Here is a 23,134-nt window from a genome sequence, read left to right as displayed (position 1 = left end):
TCTTAAAAGGGTTAAGTTGAAACAAGAGGCATTTCCATGTTTTGTTCACTGGAATAAGATGATTCACTCCACAAATGTTTTGTCTTCCATCTGCACGTTCGGTCCAGTTTTTAATTGAGTGGTTGTTCAGTCACCTGTTGATGTTGTGTGATTAGTGAATGAGTGTGCAGGAGGTTTGGCTGCTTGCTTGTGACAATTTCTTCAGTTTTTTTTTTATGCTGATCTGTATATTGAGTAATAAGCTTAAAGTAACTACAATAAGAAGTGTTAACATGTCAGCTTTTTAGACTATATTTTGTATGTCGTGCATATAGAGAAGTGTGTAAGTCTTATATTTGATACATGCATTAATACTTTCTGATGTGAACCTACACTTTTAGATCTGTGAATGTTTCTAGTGCTCACTCTTTCTAGTGTTCAGCACTGATCTGTACCTGTATCAGATTATAAACTTTGTGGTACTTTATATATTTCTGTATACTAAGAAAATACATAGGAAACATGTAAATCATGTGATATGTTGTCTGTTTCTGATGAGAACATAAATCTGTTGTCACAATAGAACAATACTATAAATCTGAATTTAACTTTGTCGGTAAAATCACACATTCTGAACCACTACATGGTTAAAATGAGCACTTCCTTGTTTAGAAAAAATGTGTATATGCTAAATATCTTTAAAGAGGCAGCCTTTTCATGACTCAGAGGTTTTTGTTTATGAAAGCAAATTGTTTTATTGGCATATAAAATTTCTCCCCACGCCTCCGATTTCATCAGGTGGGGGACAATGATATAGTATAAGTTTTCCTCCTGTCCTCCCCAATTTTTTGAGTCACCAGTCACCACTGTTGTAGACAGAAATATCATGTCTGAAGTGTTTGTAGGTCATGTTTTCTTTCATGACTTGAGTCTCACCTCATGAGTGGAAATGTGAAATGTGTTTGGAAATACTGTTTTGTAAAATGTGACAAAATTAAGCAAGTTTTAAACCACCACAACTCAATAGTTTAGAAAATGTCTTTTGAAACTGAATGACTTCTTAATGATTATGTTTGTTACGGCCTCACCAAGGTGCATGGACACGTAACATTGTCAAATGTGAAATATATTTCTATCTTTAAAACTTACATTCATACTAGCAGGTTACACAAACAACACAACATATACTGTTGAGTTTATCATATGTTACGTTTCTCCACATGCATAAAATCATAAAATATGTTGGCACCTTATTTCAGGAACATTTCGAGTTCACTATTTACACTTAAAGGACGGGTTCACAACTTTTCAAGTCTTTCTTAAAACAATAGTCAGGTGCCCAAATGAACATTAAAATAGGTTTTCAAATTATCATCACATTGAGAGATTTGTCTAGTATGAATGCTGTCTGACTGCAGTCCATTTAATGAAGCTTTGGGGAAAAGAAGATGTCCTCCCTCTCACTTTTCTTCCTATTGGGAATTACAGCTATTACAATAGTGCAACCCACCACATCACCACCTCCAGGATGCTCCTGGAGATTCAAATGAGAGGTTCCATCTTCTATCTGCTGGCTTTACTCCACCACCTGTAGCATCGAGACCTCTCACATCGTCATGGCCATGGGTCTCAGAGAAGATGTATCATGTTCATGGGGTCTTAGTGACTAAATTCTTCTCTGTAGGTAACCTCAGTAAATATTGTTGTCTCTCCTGATTGAACTGACAAAGACAACACACATCATTCCAGTGAGATATGGATCCACTCTACTTCAGTTTTCAGTCCGTGCTGCTCAACAGTTTGGTTGTTGAAAAATGTCAGACCTCACAGCCCGGCTGTGTTTGCCATCTGTCTAGTTTTTTAATTACTCTGCTCTTTCCTACAGTCAGGAATCTGACGGTCATAAGTGTTAGACTGGAAAAAAAAAAATGGTGGAAATTGCTTCACTTGAAAAAAAAAGTAATGTAAAAAAATATGTAATATAAGAAATTTCCATTCATAGGAGAAATCTTGTAATGTCCATGTCATGTATCATGTTTTATGTCTAAGTGAATCTAATAGGGAGTGAAGTCAACTGTTCTTGTGAGAAATTTAGTAGATTGCTCCCTCTAGTGGTGTATTTGAATAAAGCCTCTGTCACTATCTTCATTACTAGTCATATCTGTATTATTATCATGGTTGTTATTGTTATTATTGTTGTTATTATGCTTCTCTGTGTCCCTCTCCCCCCTCTCTCCCCCTCCCTCCTTCTTTCTCTCTCAACCCACCTGGTCAAAGCAGATGGCCGCCCACCTAAAGCCCAGTTCTGCTTGAGGTTTCTTCTCATTAAAGGGGAGTTTTTCCTTGCTGCTGTCCCCAAGTGCTTGCTCATGGTGGAAAGTTGGGTCTCTGTAAATTAAAGAGACCTGCTCTAGACCTGCTCAGTGTGAAAAGTGCCCTGAGATAACTTTTGTTATGATTTGGTGCTATATAAATAAAATTGAATAGAATTGAATTGACTTAAATATATAACTCTCAACACTTTTTAAGCATTATAAACTGTTCATACTCTAAATGTGTAGAGTGTTTGATTCATTTCAGAAATGACACCAGCATCATATTTGATAAAGAAGGGCAACTTTATGTGCATTAATTCTGTATATCAAACACTTGAAATTCAAGCCCAAGTAACAAAACAAACATACAAAAGTCTAAATACAATTTCCAAAACATTAATATTGTTGATGAAACTCTGCCATTTTGTGTGATTAAGTGACAGATGAGTTTGTGAATGGAAGGAGATGCTGGTTTTATACCTCCTTCCTCTGCAAGTACATCCACCACTGTACCAGTTTTAAGCTGGTTTACAACATATTATACATGTATATATATACATATATATATACATATATGTATATATACATATATACATACATACATACATACATACATACATACATACATACATACATACATACGTATATATGTGTGTGTGTGTGTGTGTGTATGTGTGTATGTATGTATGCATGCATGTGTGTGTATATATATATATATATATATATATATATATATATATAGCCTACAAATACACATGCATACACGCGAATACACAAACCAGGCACACTAGCCTTCAGGTAACATATGTTATGCACATCACAGCCAGTCTCCGTCCCTTCAGTTAGCCAGAATGAAGCTGAGTCCAGGAGGATCTATCACGTCTACCACAGGTTGCCAGATCTTAATAAATCCAAGCATATTGTCATGCAGGGCAAATGTTAGTCTTTCCAGAGACAGTATTTTAAATATTTCCCCGTACCAGCCCTCTAATGTGGGACTGTCCTTACAGATTCAGTGTTTAAAAATCACTTTCCTTGCTATATACAACAATATCCTAGTCAGTTTAGCATTATGTCTCCTTTCAGTACTGTCCACATCTGCTGCCAATATACAGTGAATAGGTGGATTATTTTGTCCTTCACTTCTTTCCAAAAGTTCTCAATCTTTGGACATTTCCAGAAAATATGGATGTAGGTACCAACCTCTGTGTTAGATTTCATACATGTGCAAGATATTATTAATAGATTTTATGAGTTTAAAAGGCTTTTGTTAAATGAAAATGATTGGTGTTATTACAAAAGTACATATATACAGATAAAACTTAAACATGCCACTTCATCTCCAACAAATATCAAAAATACATTACAAAGGGAGACGGTGATTATTTTCTTATTATCAAACTGAGCTTACTAAGATGTATGCATGGCCCAGTTTCTCAAAATATCCATGAGCTAGGCTTATCATGATCAGATTTGACTAGATTCAGATTTCAGATTTCATCAGAATCTATTCAACTCTGTTCTTGTATGGATGTGATGACATTACTAATAACAAGGATAATGCCAATAATAATAATGTATAATAAGGAATCCGAAGATTGTGGCGGAATATCCTTTGTCTTCTGAGATGTCTTTTGTACCTTCTGTTCCCAGTTTTCAGCAGGTGAGAGGACCAGAGGGGCACAGTTTATACCATCCTCAGGGGGACCGGGGCTAAAGAATGGAAAGATTTTCTCATTGAATCTGCAGTCAGTAAAAGAGTAGATCAGAGTCTCAGTGTCTGCATCATAGAAGGACACCAATCCCTTCTCATAATCTACAAACACCCCGACTCTGTTAGGTTTTCTTTTCAAGGAGAGGTTGATAGGGGTGTTATGTAGAGCCCTGAAGTTGGTGTTATTCCTCAACCTTATGATCCAGATTCCATTCCTGGAGTTAGGTGTGAATATCTTCTTCCCACGCATCGACCCTCTGACTACTCCTAAATCCCAGCCAGTCTTCAATTCAGCCTGAACTTCATAGTAGAATCTCCCTTCAGAAAAGCCCTTTTTTCCCAGGACGTAGGCATATCTGTTGAATTTAAATGGGCCGTCACTGTCACTCCAGCAAATGTGAGGAGGTTGCACTTGTTTAAAATCCTCAGAAATTACGAGCAGGTCGCTTGCAGTGTGCGGATCAAATGTCACGTCCACTGTATACTGCCGCCGAATTGTGTCCAACTTGATGCCTTCGGGCAGGGACTCTAGATCTGTGACTGTCTGGGCTGGTTTATTCACTGTTTCAGTTTCGTCAGCAAGGATGTTATCAAAGCTTCCCCTTAAATCTTGTCCAACTTGTGTCATCTCTTTGCTGAGTGTCTCCTCTAGCTGTACCAGAGCTCTTCTCACTGCCTCCACATAGTGCTGACTGTTGATACTGATGTCAGACCAGTTCTTGGTGTGTGAAGAGGAGGAGGTGAAGGACTGGAAGCTCTTGATGAACTGGAGGTGATCTTCAATGTGTGAGATGCCCTCCAGCCTTGTGCTTCTCCGCTGGAGCTCAGTGATTTCCTTCTCCAGCTCTGTGACCAACATGTCACCCTGTCTCTCTACTGCTCTTTGCTTCTCTTCAATCACCTGACAAAACTTAGACAGGTGTCTGTGAATGGAGGCTACTAAAACATTTAAAGTCTGAACACTATTTGCTATTGCTTCATCTTTGTCCCTCCTCTTGGTCTGCACTGCATCCTTCAGCTCCTGAACCTTCTTTTGTCGCTCTTGTATCATCTCCTCTACTTCCATCTTTTCCCTCTCCATCTGAACCTTCTCCTCCTCATACTCTTCGTCTAAAGGGACTGTATCGTGTGCCCTATGTTCTGTACAAAGGGCACAAACATGGGTCAGGTCATCCCTGCAGAAGAGCTCTAAAATCCTATTATGTTTCTTGCATATTTTGTCCTTCAGCTTCTTCACAGGATCAGTCAATTTGTGTCTCATTAAGGCCGCATCTCTCTGATGAGGTTCAAGGTGTATCTCACAATAAGAGGTCAAACAGACCAAACAGGTCTTTGAAGCTTTGCACTTGACGCCACGGCAACAGTCACATGGCACCTCTCCTGCTTTGACTGGGGGATTATTTTTAGCTATGATACGATGTTTCTTGAAATTCTCCACAACCTCCCTGAATCCTGTGTTAACACAAAGTTTGATCCCCTTGTTGAACTTCTCGTTGCACAGTGGACATTGACACCACTCTTTGTCCTTCCAGTGCCTGCTGATACAGGCCTTGCAGAAGTTGTGTCCACATGGAACAGAAACAGGCTCTGTGAAAACCTCCAGACAGATGGAGCACAGGAACTGATCTTCAGACAGGAAACTGCTGGCTGTGGCCATATCTTATCTGAAGGAGAAGAGAAGAGGAGAGGTCTTTAAACTGGCTCTGAATAAGGCAAAGAAAATCATTAGAACTTACAATTTCAAAACACAGTAAAAAAGGGAAATCAATTCAATTATATTGAAATAAAAAATAGATCAAGACCTAACCTAGAGTGAGCCATTTTACACAACAAACAATCATGACTGACAAAGAAATCTGAACTATTGTTCATATAGCAGATGTTATATTGATCCTGTCTGGTGGCAAAATGATCATAAAGTGACTGATATGACTCTTGTGATGCTCCCTAATGAAGTTTCATAAGAATGTGTAATAAAAGTTTACAATATTCATCAAGTAAACATAATTGACAGCAGCCTGTCCTGTATCTGTATTTAGGTGCATGGAAAATGACATGAACAATTAGATTACACGTAATATCTATGAATATTCTACAATATCAGAATATTATCAGGTATATAAACAGAGTTGAACTTCACCTTCTTGTATGCAGATTCTCTGCTGTGCTGCCTCTCTGAACTGTGTTTACCAGTTACTCAGGTTTGTACAGAGCAACAATGTTAAGTTTCATTTCCCTGTAAATGATGCAACGGTGTGACTCCTCCCATCTACTCTTTCCACATGACATTAACCCCTTTGAGCCATGTTAAACAAATATGACATGAAATACAATGTGATTGTGAGCATAATTCCTTATAATAAATTAAGTAATTGACAATCCTCCACTGACTACTTCTTTTGGGAAGTTTTGTGTGTCACAGTGCAAATACAGGTCCATTAAACTAAAACGGCACCGACTCAAACCACAAGGAACAGCTGGGCCTGCCTCAGACATTCAAAGGAAATCAGGCTCCTAAAATAAGCTGATGCTACAGTATTTGTTAAGTCTTCACTCTTAAAAGGGTTAAGTTGAAACAAGAGGCATTTCCATGTTTTGTTCACTGGAATGAGATGATTCACTCCACAAATATTTTGTCTTCCATCTGCACGTTCAACACCACAAGTTTATATTTGTAATTATGGTCGCTTGAATTTCGATGTTGAACTTCAGAGGTTATGCCTTAAACCAGTTAGAAATTGATAATGTCACATTTCACCTGATGAATGAGTGTTATTGCCTAATGAAAAATATGAAGCTGAAGTTGTGTATTGTATGTCAAATACATTTTCACCACCAATACACTAAAATGTGTCTGCAATTTGCTTGTATTTTTTCTACTAATGGATACCATGCCACTCCTGTAATCATTTAATGCACAATAATGTTATAAAGTGTTGTATTAATTCCAATCATGAAACCTGATTAAAATAAAGAATATATACTCTTGGATTATATCTGTAGATCTGTGTCAGATCGCCTGTTGGGACAGCTGTGACCAGTGCCGCTATCCAGTGTGTTAAAAGTCTTGCAAAGAGACTGGTTGTCTGTGTTAAAAACTTGATCTCAGAAATGGAAAGTCTTCTTCGACTTCAGGAAGTCTGTGGATTCCAGCAGCAGCAGCAGCCATAACTGAGACGCTGCCAGACCAGTTTCATACCAGGTTCAACGTGACATCTGTAGTGACGTCAAGCTTGAAGTCCAGAAGTCCTGCCTGGTTTGTTTGGCTTCTTGTTGTGACACTCACCAAAAGTCAATCATCCAAAAAACGGTATTTTAATCATTCTTTTGAATATGAGGGATAAAGAAGTGTAGTATCTCATGTCATTTTTTTAACTAGTAACATTGTGTGTTGTCATATGTTAATGCCTTTAATTATACTAACCTTGAATACACAATACCTTTTTACTTTGCATAAATAAAGGTTATGGCATATTTTTGAAAAACTGCTCAAGCAATATTGCATTTTATGGACCTGTATGCCAAGATATTTTACGTACTTGTCCTGTTGTGAGTCTGCCAGCCATCAACTGTCTCATTTCTGCCTGTTATACCCTCTGTGTCCTGCAGTAATCCCCAGTGTTTCATTCAACGCCACCTGACTGCCTTCCCAATCTACTGATAAATCCCCCAGCAAACATACCTGCCCCTTGTTCCCTTCCAGATATTGTACAGTCAGTCTTAGTGGTCCAGTGTGTCTGTTCCTGTTTCCCTTTCATGATATTTCCCTGCTTTTTAAACATTTACCTGTCTGCATACCTTTCCCCTTTTCCTTTTTGGCCTGTCTTGACTGTCCACAGGTTAACAAATCCTGCTTTGAACCATCAAACCACGCTTTTATCTGCCAGTCTCTGAGTTGTGTATCTGAGTGAGGTGGTGAGGGAGAGAAGACAGGAAAGGATAGTTAGACACAAGGACAAGGCCCAAATAGGAAAATTAAAATCATTAAATGCCACAGCTATATGGACTAATGCAAACTGAGGCCTATAGTTTTGCTCTAAGGAAAGATTTGCATATCAGTCATTAATTAGATAAAGTCAAAGTTAAAAAAAAACAGAATAAAAGTTTGCAAAGCTTTAGTTATTCTCTGTTAAACATGTAGATTCAAGGGTGTCTGCAGTCTAGTATACTTGTTCTGGTTTATCTGAACAACATGGCAACACCATTTTTATTTGAAGTTTTATCACCTCCAGTATTTCTTCAGATAACATCAACTGTATCTGCTTCACAAGCTTTTCTTACCTGTAGAAATCTTGGTAATTGTCCTGCGGCAGTCGTTCAGTTGTTATTGAGTGTGACCTCCTACCTGTGCTAACTAAATCTCATTTAAATGTGTTATTTTCAGTTCACAAACAGCCCACTCATAGTATTGTTTTGTACTGACCTGCTGATATGATTTCCGATGTGCTGTCTCTTGTAAACATTGTTGATATACAGTATGTTTGTGCGGGTTCGTCTGTTCCACACCATCAGGTGCAGATAAAATCACAACTATTCTCTTTTTTTTCATTTAAACATGAAAGAGAAGCTACAAACATCAATGACTGACTTCCTGATACTTCAACTGCTGATCAACACATAATTGTTTTTCTACAAAAATATCCTCAATCGTTTATTCACCTGTAAATGCAGTCTCTCTAATGCTACCTCATGGCTTTAATGTTAAATACTAAAAGAACTAATAATGTGGGATGCAGTTTACGGGAGAAGAATTTTTCTCTATAGTCTCATCTGTGAAAACGAACACGGTTGGACCAATAACGACACTGACGCTCATGCCAGTGAAACATAATGTGAAGAGTATGCTTCAGTAACAATGTGAAGGCACAGAGCAAGCATTGATAAAGAATGGAAAGGAACAAGTAGAGCTAAAAGAAGCACGCAAAGAATCTGCAGTCTGTTTTTCTTAAAGCAGAAGGGTCATAACATTTATCATAATTCAACAGAAAACAAAACCCTTCAAGCAGAAAGCTTGCAACACCATCACTGAAGTGCTCTTCAGCATGACGGTTCACTCTCTTCCAAGACCTGCAATACAAACTCATTGTATGAGGGTTTGTTTGAGTATAAGCATGTGTCTCTCTGCAGCTGCTCCCTGCTGCATAGAAGAAGTGTGTACTCAACGAATGAGGATTAAAAAAAGGTTCATTAACAACCTTTAAATACCTTTAATAAGATTGCATTCTCTGTTTGTTTGTTTGTTGTGAAGGTCATTATCACAACAAAGAATTCCATCTGATAGCTAATTTCCATATAAAAGTAAAAATCAATTGTAGCTCCTACACCTCATTAAACCAAAATATTCTTAGAATTTCTGGTCTCTTTCTCAAAATAAATGAGCTAATCCCCTCTTTGGTGCAGTTCAGTAGTAAGGCAGAAGCATGCCTGTGCATTATTATACAGTTTGATTAATCATGGAAAATACAATGACATATACATATATTTAATTATGATTTTGATTATGATTTTATATAATGCTCTTATTTCCCATATATTTGCATACATCCTTTAATAAGAATTAAAATCTAGAACAACTATTGTTTTCAACTCATTTAAATTCATGATAATAAACGAATAATGATAAACTCATTATGCAATTGTTAGAGCACAGAAACTGTTGCTCAAATTAAGAGAAAATACAAAAGTTAATTTTTTGCTTTGCTTAAAGGATAGGTTCATAATTTTTAAAATCTGGCCTAAAACAACCGTCAGGTGCCCAAATTAATATTAACACATGTTTTTCTTGCTGTAATCATTCCTCCTGTTCATACTGTCTTTTAGAACATATAATGCTCTTATAATGTAAATGATGGGGAACAAAATCAACAGCACTTGTTCTATGCAAAAATGTATTTAAAAGTTTATTTGTTTATTTGTCCAAATTAGTCAAATCAAGTCAATATCAATATATATCAATATATCTTTCAAATTCATTGTCTTTTTATGCAGAATTCCCTCTTTTTTACTAGTCTTCTACCACAGCTGAACAGGAAAACAGTTTGTGAAGATGCAAAGAGGTAACTTTTGCTAAAAAAAAAAAAATACTTTAACTGTGGAAGATATCTACTTTATTTGACCAACTCATATTATCTTCAGATAAACTTTTAAGTATATTTTTACTCAAAACAAGGACTATGGATTTTGTCCTCCATCATTTACACTGTAAGCACATTTGGAGGGGATCCTCTAGTAGTCAGTATGAACGGGGGGAATGATTACAGTAAGCAAAACATGTTTCAACGTTCATTTGGGCACCTGACTGTTGTTTAAGGACAGACTTAAAAAATTGGGAACCTATTCTTTAAAGGCCTGTGGTCAAGTCATAGATCTGCACTGTAATCTCAATATTTAGCATGAAGGTGTAGCTCAAATACACAAATATGTATCTCGATTATCTTTTTTTGTGAAAATGTTCATATAAATAAACATCCTTATCAAAAATATATATTTTACATTTAAATTATGGATTATTCTATAGGATTTGGGAAGTAAATATATATGGTAATATTTTTGTCAGTCAACATGTAGTGGCCTCAGGATATAAATTTAGCTACTGCTGTATTTCTAGAATAGAATAAATTTTATTGCACCGGGGCAGGAAATGTGTCTTTGTGCCACTGATATGATGAGTAACAAACTAAAAGAATGAACATAATGCACATAAAATAAAGAAATACTTACTTTTATTCACTCACACTGTTGTTTTTTGGCAAAAGTGAAGATGAAAATTAGGCTGATGGCTGGCAGACTATACTCTGAAGACTGAATTTTTCCCTTTTAACACACACACACACACACACGCACACACATACATCACAAGCCATCAACTATACATACATACACGCAAAAGTTGATTCAATTTATGTAATTTAAATCTCCCATCATGGAGATATTTTTATGCACTTTGTTCATTATACTGATTGCACTTGATGCAAAGGATCCAATGTGTATCTTTTGGTTCCAGAGGGGCTTTACTGGTTTTCATGTAATGCCAGGACAGACAAACAGTTTAAAATGTGACCAGCAGGTGTCATAACTACATTGCTCATAGATCACTGTGAAGCAAGGTTTCCCTCAGCCGTTTATTAAACAGGATGTCATGCTTCAGTGAGAAAGCTGTTACCCAAAGTACAGGAAAATGCATATTTATAGATCTAGGTGTCCTTCGATCCAAAATCCTGTTCAGTAGTGTTGAGGAATATTAGTGGTGGAGAAACTTCTGGGCCTTCACTGAAGCCACAGCTGCTTATTAGTTTTTTCCTAATGTCATCATGTCCTGTTGGCTGACTGTAGTTTGCCCGTATCATCTGTCTGCGTCTTCTCTCAGCCTCCCTGTCCTCATCCCTGTGAAGGACCACCGGTGGCATCAAGCGGCTCCAGTCATCACTGACTGCACCTTCATTTCACTTATTTGAACTCTCACGAGCCAATAAGGTCAACAGGGCACGAGGATGTCCTTTGGAATAACAATAAAGACGGAGAGCAAAGCCTCGCAGGGGGGTCTTTCCATGTCAGAGCTTCCTAACAAAACGCCCTCTCTTTCTCTCTTTTGAAACATCAAAACCGGCACAGGCGCATTCCTGTACGCGCGTGACCGATCTCACTACTCCAACGTGAACGCGGTCAAGTACGGCGGAGTGGGACTCACCGGACATTTGAAGACTGTAGACTTCAGATCAAGTCAAATTTTTCCGACAAGTCTAATTTTTTTTTTTCAAACATAGGGCTATTACAAAATAGGTGTAATTCTCAAAAATCTTTACCATCAGTGAACAGATGCTCTCTTCATCCTATGTAGTCAAAACCCATTAATCATATATCCTATGATTCAACATAATGAATATTAAAATATGCTATGTATGTAAATTTTATCAATATAGTGCACATGAAGTTAATAAAATATTAGATTTTTATGAACGTGATTATGCTTATTATTTACCTCTAAGTCAGTTGTCACGTCTCAAATGTTGTGGGGAAATGATGAACACAGTTTGTGCATGCAGGATCTGGAGATGGGATCGCCTGACGGCGGGGGGAGCAAACTCCACCCATCAGATAGGATCTCTGGCAGGCGGAGCGGTGGGCAGCCTGTGCCGAAAGGGCTCAGGCTGGTTGGAGGGGACGCTTGACAAGTCCCGCAGAAAACTTGAGAGGGGCAAAGTCCAGCCTGAGTGTGAGGGAGACAGAGTGGAAGTTAATGTGTGAGAGCGTGCTGGGCACAAAATCACATGTCATTTTAAAGAAATGCTCCAAAGATGGCGGTGGTAATTGCGACTGGAGTTTCTGGTGCCTCCGGAGTGCAAAAAAGTGGATTTCTGGAGGTTTTGGTGCGGGAGCGGTGGCACAAAGTTTTGGTCAACTTGAACGAGGAAGCGCTCACGTTAAGCTGCGAGGAGAGCTGCGTTAACGACAATGTCAACTCTAACGGCGTTACCAACGGATCTTACCTCGACAACAATAACACCAACTCCAACAACGGCCCCCAAACTGTGCGCACCGCGTTCACGGACCTACCGGAGCGAGTGCCCGAGGCGATCGCCAACAGAAAGCGGTGCGTCAAGGTGGCCAAGCAGGAGGTCGGGGGACTCGGGATCAGCATCAAAGGTGGGAAGGAGAATAAAATGCCCATCCTCATCAGTAAGATATTCAAGGGGCTCGCAGCGGACCAGACTCAGGCTCTGTATGTCGGGGACGCCATCCTGTCAGTGAACGGCATGAACCTGCGGGACGCGACCCATGACGAAGCTGTGCAGGCGCTGAAACGGGCCGGGAAAGAGGTGACTCTGGAAGGTAAGCAGGCTGGGCAGACCGTGTGTGAGACAGGATGACTGAAGCGGTCAGATTCAGAGGCGGATCGAGGAGAGGTGATGGGTCAGGGACTCCCAGACTTTTTCCATGTACATACATGTCCCAAATCATTTAATGAACTCCCACAAGATAAGATGTTGTTTTAGGGATTCCACGTGTGCTTTTGCTTTTATGGATGTCTTGTAGTGAGGGTTTGTACAGCATACCTAGAGAGACAAGAGATGAGTGTCAGATCTCAGGAAAGTCAAGGTCAGTCTGTGTTTGGAAAATATTTCAGAAATGTTGGTGTATTTCAGCCCCAAACGTAATGTAACCCTCAAGGGAACTCTTGACCTTGCTATGGGAACCTCGTCTTTCAGTGAAGGAAACATCTATTGTAGGGTTGAGAGTAGAGCTGCAATCAATTAATCACCAACTATTTTGATAATCGATAAATTGTTTGGAGTCATTTTTTAAGAAATAAATGTCCAAATTTTCTTCTCTTCTCAAATGAAAATATTTTTTGGTTTCTTTAGTCATAGACTGAATATCTTTGGGTTGTGGACTGTTGGTCAGGACAGAACATTTCAAGATGTCATCTTGGGCTCTGGGGAACATGATTGACATGTTTCACAATTTTCTGGCATTTTGTAGACCAATCAACTATTCGATTAATCGAGAAAATAATCAATAGATTAATCGATAATGAAAATAATCGTTGGTTGCAGCCCTAGTTGAGAGTTTTCAGGTTTCCATCAACTGATTTCTCACCTCAAATGGCTGCCTATTGCATTCACTGCTGTTGGCTGTTGGAGATTAAGAATATCCACGGTCAGTGGTCCTCAATCCTGGACCACTGGATACAAAGTACTGCAGGTTCTCTATTGTACCTGCCAGTTGATTGCATTCATTTAGTGTCCACGGTATAAATCACTCCCTGATTAGACGAGCAGAATGAAAAGCAGCAGGGCTCTGAGTGCTGAAGCCTGGGAGTAATAACCCCTGCTGTAAAAAGGCATTGGATGATATGAAAATCTCATGTCATGATTATCCTGGCCAAAACAATTGCGATTCAAGATATTATCCTGATAATCATCAAAATATGCTTAAAACTCTTAAATGGCACTAAAACATACTGGAATCACTTCACCTTACATTTTGTTAAGAAACAAATATTTTTATTGTGTCACAGAAAGGACACACATCCTTTTTTTTTTAGTGAACATCCTTTTTAGTGAAAAAAACAATCAAAGGTAAATAAAAGGTAATATACAGCTTTTTCAAGTCACTCACATGAGGATATTCATGATTATCCCCATTATGGAAGTTCACCACAGTCAACTTATCATGAGTGTTTTAAATCATATATCTTCCCATCCCTAGCTGTAGGGGTTGTGATTTATTTTCCATTAGAGAAAGGAGGAACTGGTTAACAACTAAAGCCAAGAAAGAAAAGATGATATTTGTTTTGCACCAGCCAGTATTAGTCATATCTCATCAAATGTGTTTTCTTATTCATTTACAAAGTCACAATTCATTGTTGACGTACAATCTCTCCCACGGTACCAAATTGAAGAGAAGTGAAACTTTTTTTTCTGGCATTTCTGCAATTTTATTTAATTCTGAGCAGGAGAGGGGAAGACACTGTACTTATTAGGTGTATGCAATGCAGCTTTACCATCAGGACAAGCTTGGTTTATGCAATATTGGAAAACAAGTGACTGACTGGCTGCTTTTTGCACAAAAGAACGCTTCAGATTTCTAAGGAAAACAGTTATTATGCAATCATGGAGGTTCCATGGGAGAAACATGCAAGATCAAACTCATAAGGCCTCCCTTTCCCCCCCTTTCTTCTCTAAGCAAGGCCACTCAAACAAATCCAGGTCTTCATTTCCTCAAGCGTCTCACACATGCACTTAAGTGAAGGCACGCGCACTTACTTTTATTCACTCACACTGTTGTTTTTTGGCAAAAGTGAAGATGAAAATTAGGCTGATGGCTGGCAGACTATACTCTGAAGACTGAATTTTTCCCCTTTAACACACACACACACACACACACACACACACACACACACACACACACACACACACACTCACACACCGGAAAACGTTTCACACAAGTGTCCACTTCTGAGTTTTTAATTCCTGTTCCTGTGAGGACTCTTGGACCCAAAACAGTAAGAACAAAGTGTCTCTCTCTCAGAGATACATACACATGCATGCAAACATGGTGATGATCCTTCCCACGGGTACAAAGGGGCTACACTGCAGAGGGAAAAACAGGTCCCAGCTGAAAACTTACAGAGATAAGAAAAAAAAAGGAAAGAGGGAAGGGAGCAGAGAAAAACCAGGAGGGGGGTGGAGCTGAAATGTGAATTTAATAGGGAAATGCTGAGAGGGAGAGAGATAGAAAAAGACTGAAACAGAAGGACAGCCAACGAGGGAGGCTAAGCTGATATAAAGATGACAGCGAGGGTTACTGTAACTTCAGGGTAACGGAGAGGCAGAAGTTCACCCCAGTTGCACTCTCACAGGGATCATTTGCATTTAGGAAAGCAGTGAAACATGGAGGAATAGTACAAAGTGTGTTTTCAATGGGTTGCATGGATCTCTAGGGGCCATGAGAGACACTTAATATGTTATCAAGCATGTAATGTTTCATTCCGAATTTAAAAAAATGTGAGCAGTGATATTCCCTTTATTCCACTTATTCCTTACTGTAAACCATCTTCTAAGATGTGAGAGAAGCTGTGGCATACAAGGAAAGAGATCAGGAGGAAACATCTGATTCGACTGTTAGGAGAGATAGTACACGTCTCATGGGAGAGGACTGTGCGTCTGCATGCCTGCGTATGTGTACAGGGCACTGTATTTTTGTGTATTTGTGTGTGTGCAAGTGAGTGTGCTGTGTACGTGCATGTTTCTGTGTATTTTACTAGCCATCTTGGAAACTCATTAGGAAGATGGTAGACAAATTGAGCTAAAATAGACAACAGCCGTTCTCTCCCACCTGATGCAGGCTGTAAGGGGGTAGCAGATCGATCCGGTGCTTAAAACCGCTCTCCAAAAAGAGGACCAGGGTTCAAGTCCCCATGTCAGAGAGCAGCTGCTTTGTTTAAGTGTCCCCCAAGCAAGACTATGACTCTGCTGGCTCTGTTCTATGGCTCAGCATGCAGTCTGACAGGCCAAAAGTGAATTTTCCCTATGGGGATCAATCAAGGCTCTGCAGCTGTGTCACAAAGCTCCTAGCAACCACAGCCGGTGCCATTATGGAGGTCCAGTGAAGGACTGGTTTTACTGCGGTGAGACGTTCACATGAAAGATTGTTAGTGAGCTAACGAGGTCCAGCTGGAACACTACCTAATCAGGTCACCTTTAATTCACAGCGTACAGTACTGTAGGTTATAAAAAGGCCACGCTTAGACAGTTTGCTGTGTGTTGCATTCACAAAAGATATTTTGACATGTCACAGTAGGAAAAGCACAGGTGTAAATAATAGAATTAATGATGGCTTAACTTTATTTAGTCTCTTCAGTTTTGGTACCCTGTTATTGTGCACATTCTTCCTACAGTATATGTCTTCTGAAAAAGAAAAAGGCCTATTCTGTGTTCCAAGGTATGTGCAGGCAGGATTTGAACTTCTCTCAAGATTGTTTTTTTTTTTGTTCTACACACAACTTCTTGTTTGACGTTTTGTGTGTACAACTGAGTGCAACACCATGAATGCCTCTGAGGAAAGACTGTCTGACAATCCGCACTGTTTCTCCCATTTTTACGGTTCAATTCAAAAAGACATATAAAATAGTGTAAAAGAGTTCTTGTAGAGAGATTGGGAGGCAGTGCAATGTGGCTTTGGCCTAGGAGGAGGCCATGACAGCAGCTTTTCACCTCGTGTTTGAGTGTGTTTGGGTATAAACACTTTTGCATTTAGATGTGGTCAGACAATATCTCGTACAAACCAGTTTGTTTCAAAAGTACAGAACACTTAAACATCAGAAACATCGCTGAGGGATTCTGGTGTGCAGGTCCTGCCTCAAGCTCCAGTTACACCTGCATTCCATGCAGCCAAACAACAGCCCTTCTTTTTTTGTATCATTTTATTTTGCCATATAAGTATATTTTCTGAATGACAGGTCAAGACCCCCCCCCCCCCCCCCCACCAAACTGGCTGCACATTGGCAAGCCTCACAGTTTCACAAATCAAAGTTCATTCAGATTGAATTCTGCTCAAAGCGAAAGAGGCAGGTCAATTCGCAACTGGAAGCAAATATGTCTCACCCTGTTACACATAGACATGAATGAGAAGTGAATTTCGATCTGACTGTGCCATCAGTCTCCCTCCACTCCTGATAAAAAAGTCCCCATCTAGACAACCTGTGAGGTGCCCTGGGTGGCAACATCAGGACATAATAACGTAATCCCTTTGCTTGCCAGTCGTCATAACTTCATAGGGCAGGAATGAGAGAAACAGGTGTCAACGTTGGCCAAGAGGAGGTCACACAAGGATAAGTGCTCTTAATTGTCCACAGCTGTTATTGTTGCACGGTTTTGTTTTCCTCCTATTGTATGCATTTTTCCATTGTTGTTTTATGCAATGATGATTGATATTTCAGTCCAACCATGTGGGTGCTTAATTTTCCTTCTGAGCATGAACGGAAATTGGGTAAGATAAAAACAAAAAGATGTGAACAATTCATGTGGAGAATTGTGTGGTTTAGTTCACTTGTATTTATGAATAACAATCACTAGTCTAACGTGAAAAACTTTCTAACTTTAGGTTACTGAGTGTTTTACAGACAGATAAGAGAAATTGATTATATCTAACCCACACAAGGAGAGATCAGATTAGTATTACATATCATTATGTAATATTTTAAATGATATTTGTTTTTGTATTGGTTGTATTGTATAGTTTTTTTTCCAAATATAAGTGGATTTAATGCTGCAAGCAGCAATGAACGGGCCCTCACATCTTGTGTTGGAGGGAGCGGCAGCCGTGGTATCGAAATATTATTTCCTGTGCGTGGTAAGTGGCACTGGAGATAACATACTGGAAATTGTGTATACATTTGATGTACTACGTGTCATTTAGGTTTCACTTCCTGTTGCCCGTAGGCGGTGCTACACAAGTGGATGCAGCAATACATTTAGTGGGGATCGCCTGACATGCATATGCATTTTTCATGAATATTGGATGTTGCATGAAGGAGTTAAATATCACTTCCTGTGTCCACCATGTGGCGCTAGAGAACACCCACTAATTATACGTCATGTTGCTGTACATCCATGGATGTATTATAGGAGTTGGATAGTGAACCAAAAATGGCACCCATTCAGTTCAATAAGAATTGCTCGGCTGGTGCAAATGCCAAAAAAAATTTCTAGCTCCATGCTTCCATGTTGTGTGGCCCACTGAATATGCAAAGTAATGTTTCCCCCACAGGCCCCACCCACTAGTTCCTGCTTAGCCCATAAACTTTACGTTGTGATGACATCACAGGATTTTAAATTGCTTTTCTTGGCTCGAGGAAATTTTACAAATATAAAACCTCCAAAAATTTATAGTAGAAAGAGTCATAATGCATAACTTGTTTTCAGTTTGAGGTGTCCTGTCAACAATTTTACAAACATCACTTTTACAAAGGTGGCCTTTGGGAAATATGCTTTTTGGGCAGTGAGTGGCCGTTGGGAAAAAACTGGCTGCAAGGCTGAGAGGTGGAGCCCTATCCAGCTCTTAATAGACATCCATGTGTGTATCATGTGTAGACCACACAATATAAATTTCATGTAAATTGGATGATGTTTGTCACACAAGATTGCCTTACTGTTGTCAGTAGGCAGCGCTATGACTATGACTCAATATGGACATGTAGATGTCTTCAGGCTTGGACTCTTATCCAGCGTGTGAAAATTGGGGCAGACTGGACAATGTAAAGTCAAGTTACAACAGCTTCCTCTGTCATGGTGAAACATGCAAATTTTCTGCATTGCCATGGTAACAGCTTTCCACGAAAACTCCAAAGCTTCTCAATTTGGCATTGTGAAGGTCTTGAGATTTCACTGACTAAATTTAAGGTGGACCTGTTGAATCCTCTAGGAGGAGTTTCAAAAAGTCCGATACCTGTAAAGTGCCTAAAATGGCATGTTGTCACATGACCTATGACATCATCTTTGGAGGTATCAACTATTCCTTCACAATTTAGTGTCACATTAGTCTGAGGGTTATACTGACTAAATTTCAAATGAATCCAATAAACCCTCTAGGAGGAGTTTGAAAAATTTTGTATAAAATACAGGAAAAATGCACAAAATTCAAAATGGCCAACGGCCGGTTGGGTGAAGCTAATGAAAGCCAATGTGAAATATGTCCAAGGCTAAAAGTAATTACCGGGCGTTATAGAGCCAACATGCCACACACAAGCCCAATTGTCATATCAAATCAAAATATTTACTAGTTCGAACATGGGTTTTGTGAGTTTTTGTGCATCCTAAAGGCCTCAAAATGTTAGTAAAATTAAAATTGACACACAAAGTCCAAAATGGCTGACTTCCTGTTAGGCAAAAAAAAATTTTTTTTAATGTATTATGTCCAGAATGATGTGAGCAATGATCCCACTGAATTTCATGAAAATCACAGCAACTTTATCCCAACATTGCATTATTTGGGGGTGCCATGGAGCCCACTGGCCACGCCCGAGCCCATTCACTACAGAAATTTGCAGTTTTCGCCAGTTCTGACATGTGTGCCAATTTTTGTGAGTTTTCGAGCATCCCAAGCCCCTCAAAAATGCAGTGGTGTAGGGGAATAATCTCTACAAAAACAAATTTGTAATCTCTACAAAATGGTCCCTAAAGAAGCAAGAATCATTCCATTGTAAGAACCATATATATTTCTTTGTGCCACTGGAATACAGTTGGGGTCTTAGCTTTTATCCACCAGAGCAAAATGCACTGTCTTGCTCACAGAAGAAGCTTTTTTTTATCAAAGTGTACTGTCCAGAAATGAAGTCCAAGCCCTCAGAATAATGTCCAAGCAAAAACAGTCCTGCTTGTATTTTAATTTCCATATGGAAAATGGCAGTGTTCCCTTCTTATTCTTCCAGTATCAGTTCCTTCCTGTCTAGTCCAACTCCAGTGTCTCCCTCCCATGTACTAATTATTTTATCAATGTTGTTCTGGACAAGAGCCTGTAACTTCTGTTAAAATAAAGACATTAATTTCTTTGAAATATCTGAGGTAAGGAGAAAGTTGTCAATGACAGGTTTATCAGCAGATGTAAAAAATAGAATGAAGAATTTGTAAATATGCAAAAAAAATGCTTGGGGAATTCCACTGTCAGATTATTTATTGAGAACATTTATGTATCACACTAACGGAAAGTGTTATCGTTCATCAAACAAACTGTAGGTAGAACAAAGGCTTCCCAAGGTTCACTTACAGCTAAGAGGCTAAACTAATTTTCACTGGCCTCAGAGTAGTAGAGGTTGTTTTAGTAATACATGGTGTTGTAGAACTAGTACTAGAAAACTTTTACATAATTAGCATTTTTATTATTTGTAAATGAAAAGACTATAATTTTGTAATGCAAACAAAGTTACTGACAAACTGAGGTGAAGTGGAGCATGTAGTGGCTAAAGACACCAACATTGGAGTGGGGAGACCAAAACAGAGCTAAAAGGGGAGTTAATATTGGACTTACAATTGTCAGGTTGCCAGAAACACAACTTTGAATAGATGCTATTGTGGCTCTGTGTCTGCTGGATGTGTAAACAGGAAACTGTTCGCTAACAAGTGTGCCATATAAACTTAATATGGTGATAATATGTGCAAGTGACCAAGAACAACAAAATTAATTCATCTTTAAAGCAGCTGTAATCAATCAGATTTTATAAGGGTAACAATATAACAATGTATTAAATGAGAATGTGTGATGTGAGAGGTGTCGCTCGTATTGATGAACCTGCAGAGAATCATCACGTGAAGCTGCAGCTCTGCTCAGCTTTACAGAACTTTATGGCAAGTTTCAGCTTCAGTTTCAGAGTTTTGACTCACTCTCACCGCGCATAGTGTTTTTGGCTGCAGCTGGCAGCTGTTTTCAGAGAAAAAAACCCACTGTACACTACCTGCTCAGCACTAAACAGTAAACAGACACAGTTAGTTTAGCAGCTAAAGAGCCAGCTATTTCCCTCAGCACTTACATTCACCAGGTGGTCAGAAACACAACTCCTTATGAATGATAATTTTGCTCTATAGCTGGAGGATGTGTAAATAAGCAACTGTTTCCTTCGCCATATGAACTCTGAAAGTGGTGATATGTCAGTGTTGTGATCACAACTTGTTTCCGCTGCCTCAAAGTGGCCAAAAAATCAGTTATTGCAGTTTCAAGTAAGAGTTCAGTTGCCAAATCTACATTTTTGTCACTGTAGCCTATAAAGATGTAGATAGCTACTGTGTGAATAGTAGTGAACAGTAGTGAATATGTACCCCAATATTTGATGGAAATTATGTCAGGACCCTATATTGAAGCAATGGAGATTTTTTTGGTCAGAACTGATTAATAGGATGGAAAATGGTGGGAGAAAACAATGAGGGAAATATTACACTCACACAGCATTTCACGGTATTATTTACAAGCATATAGAGAACTCCAAATCAAGCCTAAACATGAAAGAAGAAAATAAGAATGACAAGTCAGAATACAATAAAAACATGTGTCTCACTTCAACAGACAGGAAATGAGTCAGAGTTGTGTGAGCTCTCCTTTTGAGCTCTTAACAAGCTGTACCTGTCACCACTTGACATCTGGATGGGTCTGTGTATATGTGTATATATGTACCACCGTCAGCTGTATGATGCAGAGTGTGCATGTGTCTGTATGCATGTGCCTACTTGTGTGTGTGCGTGTGTCATTGAGTCTAGTCATCAGCAGGGTAGTCGAGATTGATGTTACAGTCAGTGTGTGTGTGTGTGTGTGTGTGTGTGTGTGAGAGAGAGAGAGAGAGAGAAATAGGAAGAAAGAGAGAGATGTGTCTACCACTTGACTGTTTATGTCATTAGAGAAGCTATCATCTCCTCCGCTACTCTTTGCAGAGTCTGACTCAGAGCAGATGATGGTGATGATAATAACAACAGCTGTGGTGTTGCAGTAGTGATTGTTGTGGCGAAGATAATAGAGTGAATCATTCATTCTTCTCCTCTGCGAATGTTTATACAGCCGGAAAAAAAAGCAGAAACCCTGAGCTTAAGCTGGTGTAATCATTGTTTTTGTCTATTATATTTGTTTTGTCCTAGTTTTCTGGTAATGGTCATCATAAAACTGAGTTATTGTTCAAGTTTACCACTTGAAGTGGAAATTTAAAAAACAGTGTGACCAAAAATGACCCATAATAAAAGTCTGTTAGACTGTTACGCAGCTCCGCTGGCTTCTGTTGAATTCATGTCACTGTTGATGAGTCAACAGCCTACCGGGGGAAAAAAGCCACCATCTGCTAACACTTTCTGTGGTTTTGAGGAAGTATGGTGGTTTAAGTTGCCGTTAATGGAAATAATGTGACATGTACCACACAATTCTCTATTTTAATGCCTGATGATAATTAAGATATCATGCCTTTTACTTTTTCCACGTTTTTTGAGAAGAGTGAGTTATTTTATGAAAACATCTTTTTGGCAATAGGAAGAGATGCCTCTGCAAATTTTGGGCCTTCTTAAGCAAACACTGAAGAAGCACCTTGTTAGTTTGTGTAGTTTATAAGCAGCAGATTTTAAGGTTTTTGCTATGAGGATGATGCACTTACTTTCTATGGAGGATGAATGCAGTAATTGACTGTTCGTTAAGTCTCCTTATCACTAATGTCTTGTCAAGCTTTCTGCTCTCGCATGGCAAATATGGCAGATTTACCACGCAAAATGTTTTGAACAATGGATCCTTGATTTCAGACAGAGGTAGAAAAAAGCGAGCTTTTCATTTCTAGCTGTTGACTGTTGAGTTTGGCTGAAATTTCCAGCTGAAATGACAACTGTTGCTGCCAGCTTTTATCTGTAGCTAGCTATGAGTTGGTTGATAATGCTTGGTTTCATGCTGACTCATTTTAAACATAAATCTTAAATTGTGAAAGGAGTCTGAAATATGGCAACAGGCTTTTTTTTGTAACCTGTAACCCCATAAACTAATGTAGTTATCTAATGGTGTGATCCTTGGCCTCAACACTATGTAAGAATATGTGGAATGTGAGTTGGGTTTTTTTTGTTTACCATATTGGGGAAATTCATTTTGGCTCCATTCAGATTATTGTTTAGTG

At 39.0% G+C, this 23,134-nt stretch overlaps 2 protein-coding genes across 2 annotated transcripts in view; one reads left to right on the top strand and one right to left on the bottom strand.

Moving 5' to 3' along the window:
* Nucleotides 1-2,578: 2,578 nt before the first annotated feature.
* On the bottom strand, nt 2,579-6,277 carry LOC137191726 (E3 ubiquitin-protein ligase TRIM39-like). Its single transcript, XM_067602069.1, has 2 exons — nt 6,149-6,277; nt 2,579-5,672 (listed from the first exon to the last, which is right to left on the bottom strand). Exon 2 carries the CDS (start codon nt 5,663-5,665, stop codon nt 3,806-3,808), a length of 1,860 nt encoding a protein of 619 aa, XP_067458170.1. The 5' UTR covers nt 5,666-5,672; nt 6,149-6,277; the 3' UTR covers nt 2,579-3,805.
* A 5,814-nt stretch (nt 6,278-12,091) lies between these two features.
* sntb1 (syntrophin, basic 1) overlaps nt 12,092-23,134 on the top strand; it is a 49,995-nt gene continuing 38,952 nt past the window's right edge. Inside the window, exon 1 of the mRNA XM_067602068.1 lies at nt 12,092-12,837. Coding sequence (XP_067458169.1) covers nt 12,303-12,837 — 535 coding nt within the window. The 5' untranslated portion in view covers nt 12,092-12,302. The remainder of the gene's footprint in view (nt 12,838-23,134) is intronic.

The sequence above is a fragment of the Thunnus thynnus genome, chromosome 10 (assembly GCF_963924715.1).
Source record: "Thunnus thynnus chromosome 10, fThuThy2.1, whole genome shotgun sequence".
Taxonomy (NCBI): Eukaryota; Metazoa; Chordata; class Actinopteri; order Scombriformes; family Scombridae; genus Thunnus; species Thunnus thynnus.
Note: the sequence above shows the minus strand (reverse complement) of the source record. Positions and strands in the feature narration are given on the sequence as shown.

What these genes read in the sequence shown, in the direction of transcription:
- LOC137191726 (XM_067602069.1), bottom strand. Translation starts at nt 5,665, where the DNA reads ATGGCCACAGCCAGCAGTTTCCTGTCTGAAGATCAGTTCCTGTGCTCC.